Source organism: Sus scrofa, chromosome 13 (genome assembly GCF_000003025.6).
Source record: "Sus scrofa isolate TJ Tabasco breed Duroc chromosome 13, Sscrofa11.1, whole genome shotgun sequence".
In the NCBI taxonomy this organism is placed as follows: Eukaryota; Metazoa; Chordata; class Mammalia; order Artiodactyla; family Suidae; genus Sus; species Sus scrofa.
The window spans coordinates 132,138,957-132,156,377 of record NC_010455.5 but is presented as its reverse complement, the minus strand read 5'-3'; the positions used below and the strand labels follow the sequence as shown (position 1 = coordinate 132,156,377).

The window sequence follows — 17,421 nt, the reverse complement described above, 5'->3', positions numbered from 1 at the left end:
ACTGTTAAGCCCTGGCACGGGCCTGGCACACTCCCGCTCTCCCTGCTCCGAGGGAGGGAGCACCCGGTTGACCAGGCTGGAGGAGCCCCAAGAATCTGAGCCCTTGGACCCTTGGCAGTTTGCACTGTGTTCCTTCGTGCCAGCAATTCCCACCGTTAGCCAGCTGTTCCGCAGCTGGGCCTTACATGGCCAAGGGACTGGAGAAGGGGCTCTGAAGGAGGGGGAGAAGCCCAGCTGGGAGGCGACCCAAGCTCCCTGTTGGATGTCAGAACCACCCCAGCCCATTCCATCCTCGGACCCCCTCAAGGACACTGCTTGGGTCTGTGCGCCGCCCTGGCGGGCCCTCCGTCACGCACAGCCTGAGACCCTCCAGTGGGAAGAGCCAGGCTGGTGTGGTGCGTTGGGGACTGTCTCTTCCCAGTCAGGAGCCTCTGACCCTTAGAGGAAGTCTCTACCCTTCGCAGCTGCCCTTTAACTCCTGGAGGCCAGAGGTGCTGCTGGGCAGCAATTAACAAGCTCCAGAGGATGATAAAGCAGGTGGCGAATTGCTGCAGTTTTGCCAAGCAGACAAAGAGAAACGAACTCCGTTTCCAAGCAGCTGCTTCCAGGTCCTCACAGGCTCAGGACGCCCTGCATAGTTTGGGGTTGTCATAATTTCCCTCCCTTCCCAAACCCCCTCCCAGTTAGTGGAAAGCTTGGGCTGATGTTCTGAGGTGAGAGCCCTCTGATGTGTTATAAATATTTATCTCCGGGAAGCTCTGATGCAGAAAGGGAGAGAAGGAGCTTGCATTGTTCATCTGCCCCTTGCAGAAGTCCTGTCTGCTGCCCAGGGTGGTGGACCCAGCGCTTACCTAAGCACATCTTATCTTTTCATCATTTCCTGACCAATTTTGTTGTGTGTTGTTTTGTGTGTGTTAAGATGTGTCTATTGTTTCTGGGGATAGGAGAAGGGAGGGGAGAGGAAAAGGAGGTTTTCTTTTTTTTTTTTTTAAATCCTTTTGTTTGTTTGAGGGTATCATTAATTACTCACTCTGGGTTGTAATTCCATCCATGGTCAGATGACATGCCTTGTGGCCAGTTTAATTGGAAGCTGATGATGAGCGGTCTCAAGCCTGTTTCCACCAGGGAGTGTTACTTGGGAACCTCCCAGCTGGTTCTAAGGCCATGGATGTTGCCTTCTGCAGTGTGCTTGTGCAGAGATCGGCCTTACAGCCCACCATGCTGGTGCTCAGGGCCTCAGATGCAGCAGCAGAGGTGGGCTTCCTGAACCCCCGAGAACAATCACCTCCTCACTTCTGTCCAGGGCAAGGGTCTGAGGATGGTTATGGGGTCTCGAAGGTCTTGAAAGTGCATCTTGAGCCAGTGCTTGGGATCTTGTCCTTTTTTGCTAGAACCGAGGGGCACCCTTCTGTTAGCCTGAAACTGGAGCACGAGAGGATGAAGCAAGCGTACCTGTCCCCTTGTAAAGATGGTACCACATTTTTTACTTTATCCCCTGGAGTTGAAGGTCAGGAGGAAGTATGTCTCAGACCAGCAAGCCTGCCCAATGTTTCCCAGTCTGAGTGGACATACAGCCGTGGATCCTATCTTGTGGTCACACGTTCATCAGTCCTATGTGACCCCTGAACCACCTTCTGTACCTCGTAGGCCGTAATTCTTCCACTTCCTAAAATAGCCCAGATCGTCTTGCCTGATCTCTTGCCAGACTACCACCCTCCATGGAAACCAGTGTTTAAAACTCCGACCGCTGACCTGTGAGGTTGGAATGCCGGAAGCTCTTCCAGTTTCCATCATCTACCAAAGAGGCCGGGACAGCCAGCATCAGGGGGCTGAACTCATCTGAGGAGGCTGGCCAGCCACAATTATGTTCCTCAGACACTGGGTGCACACGCAGGCCTTTTCCTAACACTCGAGCCAAGCTTCCTTTACCTGAGAAAATGACCAAGGCACAGACTGAGGTTAAGTCCTTGTTGTTGTGATGTAAGCACATGTGTGAGAAGATTTTGAGTCGGAGGGGCTGCTTAGAATGTCCCTCCCCTAACTAGTTGGATGTAGCAGGAAACACATTCTCAGGAATGCCCAGATCTACCTAGAACAGAGGACGCTGGGCTGTGGGGCAGTCAGTGGTTGACCTCTGGTTGCTGTGGCTTCACACTAGGCCCTGAGCCATGTCTCTATGGGTGACTTTTGGATGCTACATCAGGTTCCTGCCTCCCTTTGAAGTTAGCAGAGCTCAAGGTATGTTCTTAGAGGAATGTAAAGATTCCTTTTGACATCCCTGCCTGGTGATATGTGAAGAGATGGAGAGCCTTTTTCTCCTTCCCAAAAGCTGGCTATAAGGTGGGTGACTCATGAAGGTCTCTTTCTTTTTTTGGCTACTACTTAGTAATCTTCAGGTCTTCATGTTCATGGGATGAAATGCTGATCCTCCATGAGCTAGTCGTGCTGGGTGCCTGGCAAGTCTTGTCACAACGCTTTGGGCCATTAGACAATGTCATCTGCTCCCTCAGCATTCATGGCCCGTGCTGGGAGTGGGTGGTTAACATGAGTGTGTTGGCTAGGGACCCAGAAGATCTGAGTTCTGGGATCAGTTTTGCCACTCAGCTTGACTGTATGATCCCTGACATGTCCCTCGTCTTCTTTGGTCCTCAGTTTTCCCCATCTCTGCAACGGATATATTGTCCTTAGTTATTATCAGATTCTCTTTTCGAATTCGTTACCCTCAATTATTCTGTCCTCTATGTTTTTGCTATCTTCTCATTGGATTTTGACACAGTGGGCATTCAACCAGCCTTAGATGCTAGCCATTCTTTTGAATTTTGTAGATGACTAGGCCTCCTTTTTCTTAGACATTCTTCCGCATGCTTTTTAGATTTCATCTCTTTGCTTTGGGAGCCATTATCTTATTCATTTATTCCTTACATTTCAGTGGTCCTTCTGCTCTCATCACAGTGGTCCTCCATCCAGCATCCTCTCCAGGCCATCCCTGTGGCGGCCACGTCTACATGTCAGTCTTGTTTCATCCTTGGAACGGCCTTTGAGCATTACGTGTAAAACCCTTGGTGTATAGTTCCCACAGAGAGATGACTGTATCAAGGACCAGAAACCAGAGGAAGGGGCCCTTTAAAAAGATCCCATCCTAATGAATTCCAGCATTCCTGGTAAGCATCTTCCTCTTTTCGGCAGCAACGTTTACAACTTGGCATCTTATTTCACAATTGCATAAAAGGATAACCATCTGGACAGATGCCTGCAGGATAGTACAGGCTGTGTTGGGAGCTGTCAGACTCCCTGCATAGAAGGGAGTGTCCTCTTGCCTCTGCCTGAGAGGTGACAACTGGGTCAGTCCTTTCACATCATGTAAAGGAGTCACTTCATGCTGTCTTCTTCCTTCCTAACCAGTGAACCTAGTTTGGTGAAGTCTCTTTTGAAAAAAGTGTTACCAATTTTAAGCAAACCCTTCCTGAAAGGTGCTTTACAAATGAGGAGTTATAAAAAAAAAAAATTGTAAAGCATCTCAAATTCCTGTGTCTAGGGCTATGTGTGACCTTCCCAAGTTCACTCCCAGCCAGTCCCTAAAGGGCAGGGGAAATGCTCAGATTTATTGAAGGGCTCCACCCAAATGCAGGAACTGGATCTCCTCAAAGACATGGCCCTCTGCCCAGGGCCTGTCTGGCAGGGCCGAGAAGGAGGCATTTGGGCTGCTCCTGGCAGGCTAGGTAGGATTTACATGGGCTTGCAAGACCAAAGCCTACACACAGCACATGGTAGGCTTTCAAGGAAAATGACAGACAGACCGAATGGCCCCTCTATCAGGAGTTCCTTTAATTAGAATGAAATTACCACTTTTATATACAGGACTTCCTCCTGATTCCCCTTTGGCCAGGTTGTCCCTCTGCTTTTTGACTGTCAAGGTCTTTGGCACTTCTGTGCTCCTAGGCCCCCCATGTGGGTAGCACTGGAGCTCAACTCTGCCTCCCTGGAGCTCCTCTCCCATCAGAAGCAGAATCAGGGTCTACTGGGAAGAGCGTGCTGGGCCTTCCAGTCAAGCAGACCTGGGTTCAGATCCCAGCTCTGACACTTGTTGGTTATGAGGCCGTGGGCAATTGTTTTTAACCTTTTTAAGCCTCCATTTGTTTGTTTCTCTTTTTTAATGAGGAAAATTTTTATTTTGATATCCAGCATCTTGTAGAAACTAATATTCTCAATGAAATATTCACTTATTCATTGAAAAAAATGTAATGGCCTAGGAGTTCCCACTGTGGCACAGTGGGTTATGAATCTGACTGCAGCAGCCTGAATTGCTGTGGAGGCATGGGTTCAATCCCACAGTGGGTTAAAGAATCCAGTGTTGCCCCAGCTGCAGCATAGGTTGCAGCTGCAGCTCAGATTTAGTCCCTGTCCCAGGAAACTTCCCTATGCCATGGGTATGACCATAAAAAAAAAAAAAAAAAAAAGTAATGGCCTAGCTATGGCAACCACTATTCTGGCAATGGAGGCCTTCACTGTTAGAATTGACATCCTCTTTGAGGCAGAGACACATACAGCGAGTGCTCACCCTGCGTGGTCCTGATAGGCATGAATTTCGGTTAGACAGTTTAGCTCAATACCATCAGTCCCCGCAACACATGGTTCAAATTTAAGTTACCACCATTTACTGTGCACAGTTGCATAAAGTACACACTCTGCTGCTAGCTCTACTTCAGTCCACAAATCATCTTGTAACAGACTAAGCCTCTCTTCATCTGAACATGGGATGACTCCACTTTACTTGTTGGGCGGTGAAGAGAAATAAACTCTTGCCTGTGTCATAATAGTGGACACATAAGAACCACTCGGAGAAAGGATGCTTCCATGTGGCCATCGCAGATGTTATTGGAAGTACTCCCAGGGCCTGGAAGATGAGAGCTCCCCCTCTTTCATAACCCTGACGATGCCACGAAACCACCACTGTACATCCTTGAGGCCTCCCATCTCAGGCCAAACACCCTTGTGCTCGCCCCCTGCATCCCCAAGATGATGTGGTTTCTCTGCTTGGGATGGTGGTGCCATCCTGTCCCTGCTTACGAGGGCTCCGCTCTGCCTCATGTCAGAGCTGCCTGAGGCCCTGGGTGTGGTGCTCGGGACACCAGAGATGGACCAATAGAAAGAAGGGAAATGACTGCAGGTGGTTTAGTGTGTGTGGTGGGGCCGCCTCATCATGACTGGTAATGACTGCAACTAATCAGAGCTGTAGCCATTGGCCTACGCCAGAGCCACAGCAATGCGGGATCTGAGCTGCATCTGTGACCTACACCACAGCTCACGGCAACACCGGATCCTTAACCTGCTGAGCGAGGCCAGGGATCAAACCCACAGCCTCATGGTTCCTAGTTGGGTTCATTAACCACTGCGCCACGACGGGAACTCCCATCATGACTTGTAATGACTGCAACCTGTGCCTGGACATTGTCTCCTGGGACACAGTGTCTGTCTGTCTTTAAGGTCACCATCAGGTTCCTTCCCTCTATTCCCAGGGCCACCTCTTGGGAGCAGCAGATGCCCTGAGACTCTGCCCTGTGCCCTGTCTCTCTTCTCCTTCCTGGTTTAGGGCAGCTTTCTGAGAGACAGCCAGGTCACCACGAGGGCTCCCCGACCTCCAGGCTCTCAGGTTATCACCCTTCCTCCTTTCTCGGTGGTTGTGATTGTTGTCTTCCGTGCAGAAGGGAAAGCAGCAATTTTGCTCACATTTATGTGTGGGGTGGGCAATGTGAAGGCTGGCAGCTGGGGCCCCGCTGGCCTGGGCACCCATTCTCCTCCACTCCTCTTCCCACAGGGACCCCGGAAGCCACCTGCTTCCCTCTCACTTGCCTCTGGCCTGGGCAGCTGGATTCTCGCTTACTGGCACTTATTTATTTACTTATTTTTTGCAGAAAACTGATATAGGATGTCAGCTAATGATTTGTTTCTGTGTCACCAAGGAAAACAGAACAGGAACAAATGAGTCAGTTTTTCTTGAATCATAAGCTGTGATTTCTTCATAAACGAATCTAGAGAAAGGTTGTAGAATTCCACAGATGTTCCTGAGTGTTTACTGAATGCCAGGCCCCGCACTATGAGTGGATGGAGGCCAAGATGCCAGAGATGGGGTCCCTGGCTTCAGGGGGCTTCTGTGGGCAGCTGGTCCTGACAGCATTGTGCTCTGTGTGCTGGGTCCACATGAAATGCTGGTGGGGAGCCGAGGGGGGAGCCCAGCCTTCTGGGTGGATGACATGGTATTTCACTGCTCCTTGCCTGCCCCAGTCCCCCTCTTTGTTAAGTCTTCCTTGACTGCCTCAAATTCTAGTGAGTCCCCTACTCTCCAGACCCTGGGTTCCTGTGGTGCCCATAGCTCAGATGAATAAGATGTTCCCACTTGTCATCTAGGATCACAGGCTCACCAGGCACAAGTCTCAGCCGCACATTTTTTTTTTTTTTTTTTTTTTTTTGCTTTTTTAGGGCTGCACCCATGGCATATGAAAGTTCCCAGGCTAGGGGTCCAATCGGAGCTATAGCTGCCGGCCTACACCACAGCCACAGCAATGCCAGATCCGAGCCGTGTCTGTGACCTACACCACAGTTCATGGCAATGCCAGATCCTTAGCCCACTGAGTGAGCCTAGGGATCGAACCTGCAATCTCATCGTTTCTAGTTGGATTCATTTCTGCTGCGCCACGACCAGAACTGCCTCAGCTACACTTTAACAAATGAAACAACTGAGGTTTAGAGAAGGAAGCAATTTCCCTCGAGTCACAGAATCAGTCAGCAGCAAAATCGGAATCTGTACCACATGCTCTGATGCCCAGGCCAGGGCTTCTCTGAGTACCGAGTACTTACCCTCCTTCACCACTGAGCCCCGAGCCGCCCCTCTTCCGCTTCACATCAGCTCTGGGTGCCCCGCTGTTTCTAGTCGCCTGTGTGTTTCTCCCTGAGGGCAGGGCCCCATCCTCCTGTTGTTGGGTCCCCTGATGGCACTGCCAGCCCAGGAGCTCAGACAGGCTGGTTGGGTGAAGAATGGAGAACCAACTCAACATTCTCTCCTCCCTTCTCACCCCTGACTCATCTGGAGGCAGAGGAAGCAAACAACTCTTCGGAGCCGGTAACTGTGAGACTCAGTCTGCCTAATTATAGCTCAGTTAGTCTTTCAGACAGTGGATTAAATATACCTAACAGCATCTGAGGTCTCTTAGCTGGATCTCTCTGGGTCAGCATCCCAGCTCCACGTATATCTAGGTTTGCAGAAATATTAACAAGAACCTGAAGTGACAGCAGTTTTTACTCCCCTTCTCTGTGGGTCATTTACTACCTGCCTCCCCCAACACCTGTATGCTTTGAATTTTAAGTATGGTGTGCAGGTACCGTATCATCTAAATCAGATACTTTTGAGAAGAAATGGTGCTCTCCTGACAAGGACAGTGGCCTAAACTGGGCGACCTGGTTGCCTAGCTTTATAGAAAACACGTGTCTGCATTTGGAAGTAAAGCTACCGGGCCAGTGTTTTCCACGAAGGCTTTTTGTGAATGGGAGGGAGGTTGCTGGTCGATGAAGGGCCTTTGTTTCCAGCAGTGTCTCTGCATTATTTGGTGCCAGCAAGCATAATCTAGAACGCTTTTCTGCACCCTCCTCCTTATCTTCTATCATTGACTGAGCCTCTGAGGATGTGTGTCTATGTCATTGTTGTCCTTTTCTTTCCTCCAGAGATCCTGCGGATAATTCAGCTGGACCTAGACCTAAAGTACAAGACCAACATCCGGGAATTGTTTGAGGAGTTTGACAACTTCCTGCCAGGTGCTGTCATTGGCATAGCAAGGGAGATGCAGCCCGTGTACAGGTATGTGGCAGCAGCTGGCGGGCAGCCTCAGGACACTGCTCCCCCCAGCCACCTCTCCTTCATCCCTGGTTAACTGGGATTGGGAGTCTGCAGTCTTGCCCTGAATATCTCAGGGCCACATTTGTGCTTACTGCTTACGGCTACTAGTATGGGAAGTGGGCTTGCACCAAAATGGTCCATGTTACCTCATTCATGTCGGGGAGTTTGTGACATTTTTTTCTTGTGGAAAGGCCAGCCATTTGGGTTGTTGGTTCTGGATCAACTCAGGATTTTAAAATCTGGGGCTTTGCCTTAACAGAAGAGGTATGAAGATATAGCTTTAACTTGGGAGCTCCTGTCTTGGCTCAGTGGAAGCGAATCCAACTAGTATCCATGAGGACGTGGGTTCAATCCCTGGCTCCCCTCAGTGGGTTAAGGATCCAGCACTGCTGTGAGCTGTGGTGTAGGTCACAGATGCGGCTTGGATCCTGCATTGCTGTGGCTGTGGTGTACGCCAGCGGCTGTACTTCCGATTGGACTCCTAGCCTGGGAACCATCATATGCCACAAGTGTGGCCCTAAAAAAAAAAAAAAAAAGATATAGCTTTAACTTGCCAGTCTGGTGATGAATGAGGTTTCCTTGGCCTCTAAGTCACCAGTAATGCACAGACACTGCTGGAAACAAAGGTCCTCCCTGTATAAGCGGAGGGGATTTGTCAACATCTCCCAGGGAGGGTCCCAGGGAGGGGGAGACAGCACAGCCTCCAGACACAGACTGGCATCGCCTAGTGAAGAGTGTGTTCTCTTGTGAAGCAGTGTTTCCTTGTCAGGTGTGCAGTGCAGAGAAATGGCAGCCCCTGAGAATTAAGAGCACCATTCGGGAAGGTTCGTTGCGGTCTTGTTTGTAGCAGCCAGGGCTGAAAACAACGTAAATGCTCAGAGAGCAGAATGGGTAAATAAAATATATTTATCCAATTCAGGCCGATATTAAGGTAAAAACGAGCAGACGGCAGCTCTGTGCACTGATAGGCAGAACGAAACTGTACACTTTAGGGACATATACACAAGTGGTAAACATTATAAGGAAAAGCAAGGAAATGATGATTCCCAAAAGCCAGCATGACAGTTACCTGTGGAGCTGGTGGAGGAGTGGTGGGGAGGCGGACGTGGGTGGGGGTTGCCTCCGGGGGCTGCAGTGCTTTCATGCTCGCCTTGAGGTGCTGTACATATATTTGCATGTACTACTTTATGTGTAATATTTGTCTCATATTTTTTATTTTTTTGTCTTTTTGCCATTTCTTGGGCCGCTCCTGCGGCATATGGAGGTTCCCAGGCTAGGGGTCCAATTGGAGCTGTAGCCGCCAGCCTACTCCACAGCCACAGCCACGCGGGATCTGAGCCACGTCTGTGACCTACACCACAGCTCACAGCAACGCCGGATCCTTAACCCACTGAGCAGGGCCAGGGACCGAACCCTCAACCTCATGGTTCCTAGTCGGATTCGTTAACCACTGAGACACGACAGGAACTCCTCTTATATTTTTTAACAATTAGAAAAGGAAAGGAAAAGAGAAGCACCTATGGGTCTTTGCTAAAAACGAGGCCCATGGTGCTGGGTGCAGAGTCCCACGTTGCTGGCTCTTCCTCCTCTAGGCAGAGCTGTGGCTCACCCAGGGCCTGGAGCTGGGATTTCCCTCCCCGCCGGGGCCTGCTGCACTGGATTCTCATTGCGGCCCTTCATGCTGGCTCCCGGTGCTGGGAGCCGGGCCCACTCTTTAAAAGCTGCAGGGCACAGGCAGCTGGTGATTCCAGAACATGATTTCCTCTAAGATCAAGGAGAGTGACAGCCTCAGCTTGGTTGTAGATCCCGTAACAGGAAATTCCTGCAAGGCGCCTGAATGAGCTGATAACTCCTGGGCCTGGTGAGCTGTTCTCCCTCCGTAAGCCTCTCACAGGATGGAGCATCACAAAGTGGAGCCCTTGACTCTGCTGTGGGTGGGGAAGGGGGAGACTTTGGGTACACACCTGCCCTTGTAGTCAGAGCAGCCTTCCCACCTCATCCCCCACTCTCATACAAGGCGAATCTTACGTCTGAGGCTCTAGATGTGACACGAGGAGGAGATGGGAGGAGCAATGAACTGGGAGTCCTACGTGTTGGTCCCAGCTCAGCCACCAAGCCTGGGGCTGTGGCTCCCCCCGGCTGAGAGTGGGAACAGGTGGGCTCCAGGCCTCCATCCTGCAGCCCTGGCCCTCGCTGGTTCCGCGTTGTCTTTCTTTCTTTCTTCTTTTTTTTTTTTTCTTTTTGCTATTTCTTTGGGCCGCTCCCGTGGCATATGGAGGTTCCCAGGCTAGGGGTCGAATTGGAGCTGTAGCCACTGGCCTACGCCAGAGCCACAGCAACGTGGGATCCGAGCCGCGTCTGCAACCTACACCACAGCTCACGGCAACGCCGGATCGTTAACCCTCTGAGCAAGGGCAGGGACCGAACCTGCAACCTCATGCTTCCTAGTCGGATTTGTTAACCACTGCGCCACGACGGGAACTCCCGCGTTGTCTTTCTTCATCCCGGGCGGCTTGTTGGCTGGGGAACTCCTCTCTGCTCTGTAGGGCCTGTGCCCCTGGATTGTTAAACCAAGCTAACTGTTAGGTGCAGTTAGAGCTATGAGGCTGCAGACCCTGGTGTGAAATCCTCTTATGGAACACACATGGAAAGATGACCACACTTAATTTAAATGGGATTGGAATATATTTTCTATAGAAACCGATTTTATAAACGGTAATACTTCGAATCTATTCCATGGGCCTGTTCAAAAGAAATCTGGGAAAGATTTTAGACCCAAAATGAAATTGAGTTTTCCTTACCTTCAGAATCTTTAATTATCATTCTGTACAAGGAGACAGATGAGCTCCCTGCGACAGGGCTCCTTGAGTCCAAAAACTGCTGTGTCTGTAGGGCTCGTGGGCTTGGAAGCAACAGAAATGAAAAGTCCTTGACAGGCTCTTCCCCCTTCCATTCTCCTCCAGCTGAAATGTTTCTAAAGGTCTCTGATAATTACGGTCTGCAAATGACTGCCCTGTGCTAATCTGCGCCCCACCGGCTCTGGGTAATTACCTTTGGATAGTTGCCGCCTGTCTCGTGCTGGGGCTGGGAATGGTTCGGTGCTGGCTGGGGCCGACAGGAATGGAGTGTGGTTTTTTTGCCGACTTCCATGAGAAAACTGGAGACTCCAGTGGCCCAAACAATCAAGTGTTAGTGGCTGCCAGTTTGGAGCCTGTGTCTGGGTGTGGCTGGGGTGGGGGGCGGAGATGCAGGCAGGCGAGTGAGTGAACAGAGACAGAACAAGGGCAGGCAGAGCCAGGCGCTGTCGTGGGCAGTCTCAGCCCCATCCCTGTGGCCTTGGCGGTCCCGTCAGAGCTGGTGGTGAATCCCTGAGGCCATCTGCCCACCTCTGTGGCACTCGCCGCTCCCCAAGCAACTGGCAGCAGGGACCCCGCTGCTACGTGGTCTCCCTGAGTGTCCACTGTGAGGCGGGCAAGGATTTTTATCATAAAAAGGATCTGCTAGCATCTGTGAAAAGAAAGGAAAATTTAGAAACCAAACCGCACAAAAGCAAAAATCGACTGATTAACGGCACATTCTGATCTGGAAATTCACGACGCAGAAATAAATTTGGACCGCCCCAGCTGTGTTATTTTTATCATCACTTGTCCGACAGTTACTATACTTCAAAAAGGGCGCGTATTAAGTCATTTTTATGGCTATTTCCCTTTGATTGTGTGCCATGAATGTTAGAAGCTTGCGGGGAGGGGGCAGAAAGTATTTCCCACTGTCCTTTTGACAAACAGCTTTTTAAAAAACAATCCCCCCACCCCCACGCCCGCCCTTCCCCAAACATAACACCAAATCAGCTGTGCTTTCAGGAAACTGATGGCTCGTGGGATGCTAGCATAGTGATAGTGGAGCTTTTTTCACTTGGGTCCCTGTAGGATTCTTTTGCGTCAAATATTGCATGAGCGACCTTCCTCGTCTGAAAACTGGGGGCGGTGGTCGAATGGGGGGAATGTCGTCCTTCCAGTGTTGACACTGCGTCTTCGTCAGGGAACTGTGCTTAGTCGGGCAATGTGGTTAGCCAGGATAAAGGGCCAAAAGGAGAGAAGGGTCTAGTGCTTTCTCTGAAAACAGAATGCTTTCCATAAAGAGACAACTCCATTTTGCAAATATGGGTTAGTCCAGGATGCCATTTGGCATTTACTTCCTTGTAAATGTATTGGAAAAGTAAAGGACACTGTTGGATTTGCTTTGTGTACAACCTATGAAAGTTATAAAGGTGTATCAGCAGGCAAAGCAGCCCTATATAAAATTTTTTTTTTTTTTTTGTCTTTTAGGGCTGCACCTGTGGCCTATGGTGGTTCCCAGGCTAGGGGTCCAGGCGGAATTGTAGCCACTGGCCTACGCCACAGCCACAGCAACCTGGGATCCAAGCTGCATCTGTGACCTACACCACAGCTCACGGCAGTGCGGGATCCTTAATCCACTGAACGAGGCCAGGGATCAAACCTGCATCCTCACGGATCCTAGTCGGGTTTGCTAACTGCTGCGCCGTGACGGGAACTCCAAGCAGCCCTATATAGAAGTAGTGCTCAAGTTATACCCAGAAGCCATGAATTATAAACCTGCCTTTCATGAATTAACCCATGTGACACTTTGCAAGTCAGATGATTCTCTGCACTTCTCTGTTTTCAGCTATAAGTAGGGATAAATAGATCTAATACACAGAATTACTGGAAAACATAAATGAAATAATGCACATGAGTGTTCCTGGTGTAAGAGAGACCCTCAGTAAGGAGTATGTCCGTCCTCCCTTATTATCACAACTCCATCTGTGTTTTCCTTTCCAGCTGATCTGTGGTTCTGTGGCCCTCCTACTCTAGTCCACCCCCAACCACAGAGAGTTGCCGCTTAAAATACAGGACACTCTGTTAAACGGAATTTCAGATAAACAACAAATATTTGTTTTCTGTAAGTGTAGCCCAAATTGCACGGGGATATACCTATACAAATAAGTATTCTTTGTGTGAAATTTAATTTCTTGCGTATCCTGTTTTTTTTTTGTTTTCTGGTTGTTTTTGTTTTGTTTTGTTTTGCTAAGTCTGGCAGCTCTACCCCTCCCTTTGAAGTTGAAGAAAGTGATTTGGCTTTTCCATGAGATGCCTGAGTGAGCAGGAACAAAGGGTATGGACGTGGAGTCTGTGAGGGAGATGAGTGTGAGAGAGCAAGTGTGTGGTTGGCAGTCCCTCAAAGTCTCTGTGAGGCACCAGGTCTCCAGGTCTGGGGTTCACCCACCCCTCTGCAGGAGCCAGTCACCTGGGAGGTCACTGGGGTTAGGAAGCCTGGCAGTGGCTTAGCTTCTGGCCACAGGGCTCCAGCTGAGCCTGGAGAGAGAGAGCGAGAGAGAGAGAGAGCGAGAGAGAGAGAGAGAGAGAGAGAGCGAGCGAGCGAGAATGTGTGTGTGTGTGTGTGTGTGTGTGTGTGTGTGTATTGAGGAGCTGGGGTCTTGGCCATTGGTCACAGTCACTCTGTCTTGAGCTGGCCACCTGAGGAGCTGCTGAATGGCAGCTTTGTTGGCTGGCGGGGGCCGTGGGCTTCCGGTTCATTCTCTCTTGGCTCCTCAGGCTGGCTCTTTGCTGGTTTGAGCCCAAACCCACGGTGAGGTGGAAGCAGCAGGCGAATCCTGTTAGCTGCTGATAACACACCACCAGGCAGGAATTTGCTTTTGTGGTAAATATTTTAATAGTGTCCACTCTTTTACCTTTTTTAGGTCCCATGATTTTTATTGACAGCGTTTGTGCTAGCCTAGCCTCTTTCCAGATGCTTGGAATGGAAATGTCCAGCTTATCTGCAGGGCAGCCTTTTTCTACTCCTGGGACTGGTGAAGGGCTCTCAGGGGTATTGGGAAGGCGTTGAGGACTAGCTCAGAAGTGGGGGGAGTAAGTAGACTGACACCACCTCTAGTGCTCGTGGCTGTGTGACCTTGGACAGGTTTCTAGACCTTTCTGAGCCTCAGTTTCTTTAGCTCAGACCTGGAGATTCCAGCACTGTACAATACCATGCATGGCAGAATTGATTGAGGACTAAATTGGACATGGGTCCAGCACAGGGTAGCACCCCCTTTTGGTGGTGGCAATTTCATCTAGTCCCACTCAGCCACTTATTAGTTCTTTGACCCTTAACCTCTGAGTTTGAGGCTTTTTTGTTTTTGTTTTTTGGCTACACCCACAGCATGCCCAAGTCCCCCGGGGTCAAGGATCAAACCCGGCACCACAGCAGTGATGACACTAAATCCTTAACTGCTAGCCCAACAAGGAACCCCTTCAATTTCTTTATGATATGTAAAATTGGACCAACTGATAACTTACTAAGTAGTACTGATATTTTGGCTTCTCAGCATCTGAACCCCCTTCCTATGTTTGAGGAACTTCTTGCCAAATAGGCCTGCTTCCCTTTATGGAAGACATAAGGGCTGGAAGCTCTCTTTCCTGGACTCCTTGCAGCTAGGGGTGTTCTCTCCCTGCCCCCCTGAGGAGAGCACCATGAGAATTTAATATCCATGCAGGCTGGGTTTTATACTTTTGCTATATACCCTAAGCAATATCAGGCATTTGTGAAACAAAAACTGACAGTGTTACAAGGAGAAAACAAGGAGTCTGCATTAGTGGAGTGACATTTTCTCATGCTTCTATCAGAGGCCAGGAGCTCAAAGAGGGGGGAGAGACGCATAAAGACTGAGCAGAGGAGGAAGGAAAGAGGAGGGGCTGGGAGAGGGAGGAGGACAAACCGAGCCTGAAGCAGGCTCCGGCCCCCGTTTCATACCCAGCACCCTGGCTGGGGGCCTGGGGTATCTCAGGGCCCCACAGAGGGCGAACTTCTGGCCACTTGCTGCTTTTGGTGGCTGGTGGCTGTAACCTTGATCACCAGGGTGGTTTCTGTTCTGTCTTCTGGTCCAGGGAGATGTGCGTCTCATCTTTCACCCCTACTGCTTCCCTGCCCCTGCCACTTTCCTTGCATTAAAAATATTATATAAGAGTAATACATTTTCATTAAAAATGCAAACGGTATACAAGGATTATTATTTTCCCAGAAATTGTCTGCAGATTTATCGGTGGTATGCGTGTGTGTGCCCGTGGGTGCTTGCTTTGTAAATACCCTTGTGCATCTTTTTTTGTTCACTACACAGTGTATGTGGCTGTCCTTCTACCTCAGTATTCCTTTATTAAACATTGCTAGTCACCCAAGAGAATTTTTTTTTTTTTTTTACTTTTTATTTTGCAAAACTTCTAACAGACTAAAGCAGACAGAATCATGTCTTATTCATGGAGCTTCAATAATTATCAACTCTTAGCCAACCTTGTTTCATCTCTACCCGCATCCCCCACCGGAGCTGCCCCCATAATTTTGCCCCATTATTTGTCTGCCCGAGACGGCACACTGTTCCATTGGTAAATGTCATTTGTAATCTGTTGTGTTCAAAAGTTATTCTATGTGCCGTTGCTGGGTTCAAAGCCGAGGAGGTTGTGTGGACTCATGGTGTCATTTTGTCTTTAAGCTCCTCTGTCTGAAATCAGTTGGCATGACGGAGGAAAAGAGACAGATATGCTCTAACATCTAGCCACGCGGCATTTTCCATCCCTCTCCAGATCGTCTTATGTCAGGATGTTAATGTAACACTCGTGTCTGGAAGGTTTTACGGCGGATATAAATTCAGGTCCATTGTTCACTAGGCCTGAAGCTCTGCTTTTTAAGAGAACCCTGCCAACACCATCATTTCAGGATGAGTAAGCCTAGGACTTGGAGATGAAAGGTAGTAGATTTTCTTCTTCCTGCTGACACCTCAGGATGAACTTCTTGGCTCTTGTTCTTGTGTTTTTTTAAAAAAATTAACCAAGATTGAAACTGTCAGTTTCCATTAGAGTTAAATGTGAATAGAGAAGAGCCTGCCAGCTTGTTAAACAGTGACTGATAAAGCAGCCCAGTATTCCTCTGCCCCCGGGGTGTGAGCAGATGGGGCCGACTGCTTTCGCAGAGCCCAGGTGACCAGGAGGCAGTGGTGAAGCCCCTGCAGAAATCACTGATAAAAGGGGGGAGAGATACCTGCCCTGTGGTAGAGATAAAAATATCTATTAGGAGGTTGTTATTTCGAAATAATACCACTGGGAAAATGTATTTTAAAAGGAAAAAGCTGCACACAGAAGAACCTGAGTGGAACTGTGTGACTGTTAATATAATTGTTCCCTCTCTGATGGCTGTGCCTCCTGGGGAAGCTGCAAACATCCCAAGGTCATCTGAAGGCCAAGGGAGTCAGGGAGGCCCCTGAAAGTTGAGCATTTAGGCTAAGATGAGGTCCTGGTGACCATGTGAAGGGTTGCCCTTCTCTGAAAACAACTCATTGCAGCTCTTCGGTCACCCTGTGCATCATGAGCCCTCTGGCTCTACTGAATCAATAAACAAGATCCATCGCAGGGTACCTAGCACAGATGTCACTGAAAGAACGAGTGAGGAAATGACTGAGCAGATGTGGTGGCACCAAGTGGCATGCTCTCTTTAGGGTGTGTGAACCGAGTGCCATGCACATAGTAGATGCTGGCTGAATACACGAAGGAACAGTTGTTTAATCAGAGGATGCTTCCTCAGTGGTGTGCAAGCCAGCTATTAAGTAAGGGTCCATGGTCTCGTTGCTGCTATTCTTACAGAAATGGCTTTCACATTTTTTTTTTTTAAAGACAATCCACAGGAAACATTGTTATTCTCAATTTTTATTGGGCTCATTGCGTGTGAACCACAGGATTAGGTGCTTGGAGGAATTACGAGGCGGAACACATGGTTCCTGCTTTCAAGGAAATTATGAGAGGAAGATGGGGCGGATGAAATTCAGTAAAGACACCAACGCCAAAGATGCAAACACCAAGTCAGTGCTGCTGTTCAGAGGTTTCGTTGGGATGGGACGCTTTGCCGCAGGGAGGAGGAACTTCGCTGTGTGGCCCACATCATCCTCAGTTAAATATTGTGCCTTCAGAATTGGAGGATGTGTGTGTGTGTGTGTGTGTGTGTGTGTGTGTGTGTGTGTGTGTGTGTGATGCTTCTGTCTTTCCTCTGAAAGGTCCCTTGGAAAGGTGGTGGGATTTACAGGCCTAGCCTCCAGGAAGCACGCTTAAGCTGGTCCTGGCTCTGGGCACAATTAGCAAACTCACCCAGTGGGCTTTTGCCATGGGTGTGGCTGAGCAGGAGAGAGAAACTAGATACATCCTCCAGAAGCTGGCAGCCTGGTTGGCAGGACCACCTCCCTGGATGGCTCTACTGGGGGGTGGGCCGGGGCAGGTGCTCCAACTGAGGCCCAACCAAGGATGACAGGCCCAGAAGGACTGTCCTTTTTTGCAGTACTACAGCTTGTTTCTTTTGCGGGATAAACATCTCATTGAGAGAACCTCATTTGTAATCTAGGCAACGAAAAAGACTTATCTATAAGCATCTTCCTGGGGGAAAAAAGGCAAAATAGCATAGTTGAATCACAGTGACATATGTACAAGAGGGACTTTCTA

At 49.4% G+C, this 17,421-nt stretch overlaps 1 protein-coding gene across 1 annotated transcript in view; it reads left to right on the top strand.

The window, feature by feature from the left end:
* The window catches only part of XXYLT1 (xyloside xylosyltransferase 1), a 203,091-nt gene that overhangs the window by 113,609 nt on the left and 72,061 nt on the right, over nt 1-17,421 (top strand). The window contains exon 3 of the mRNA XM_021070076.1: nt 7,717-7,849. Coding sequence (XP_020925735.1) covers nt 7,717-7,849 — 133 coding nt within the window. The remainder of the gene's footprint in view (nt 1-7,716; nt 7,850-17,421) is intronic.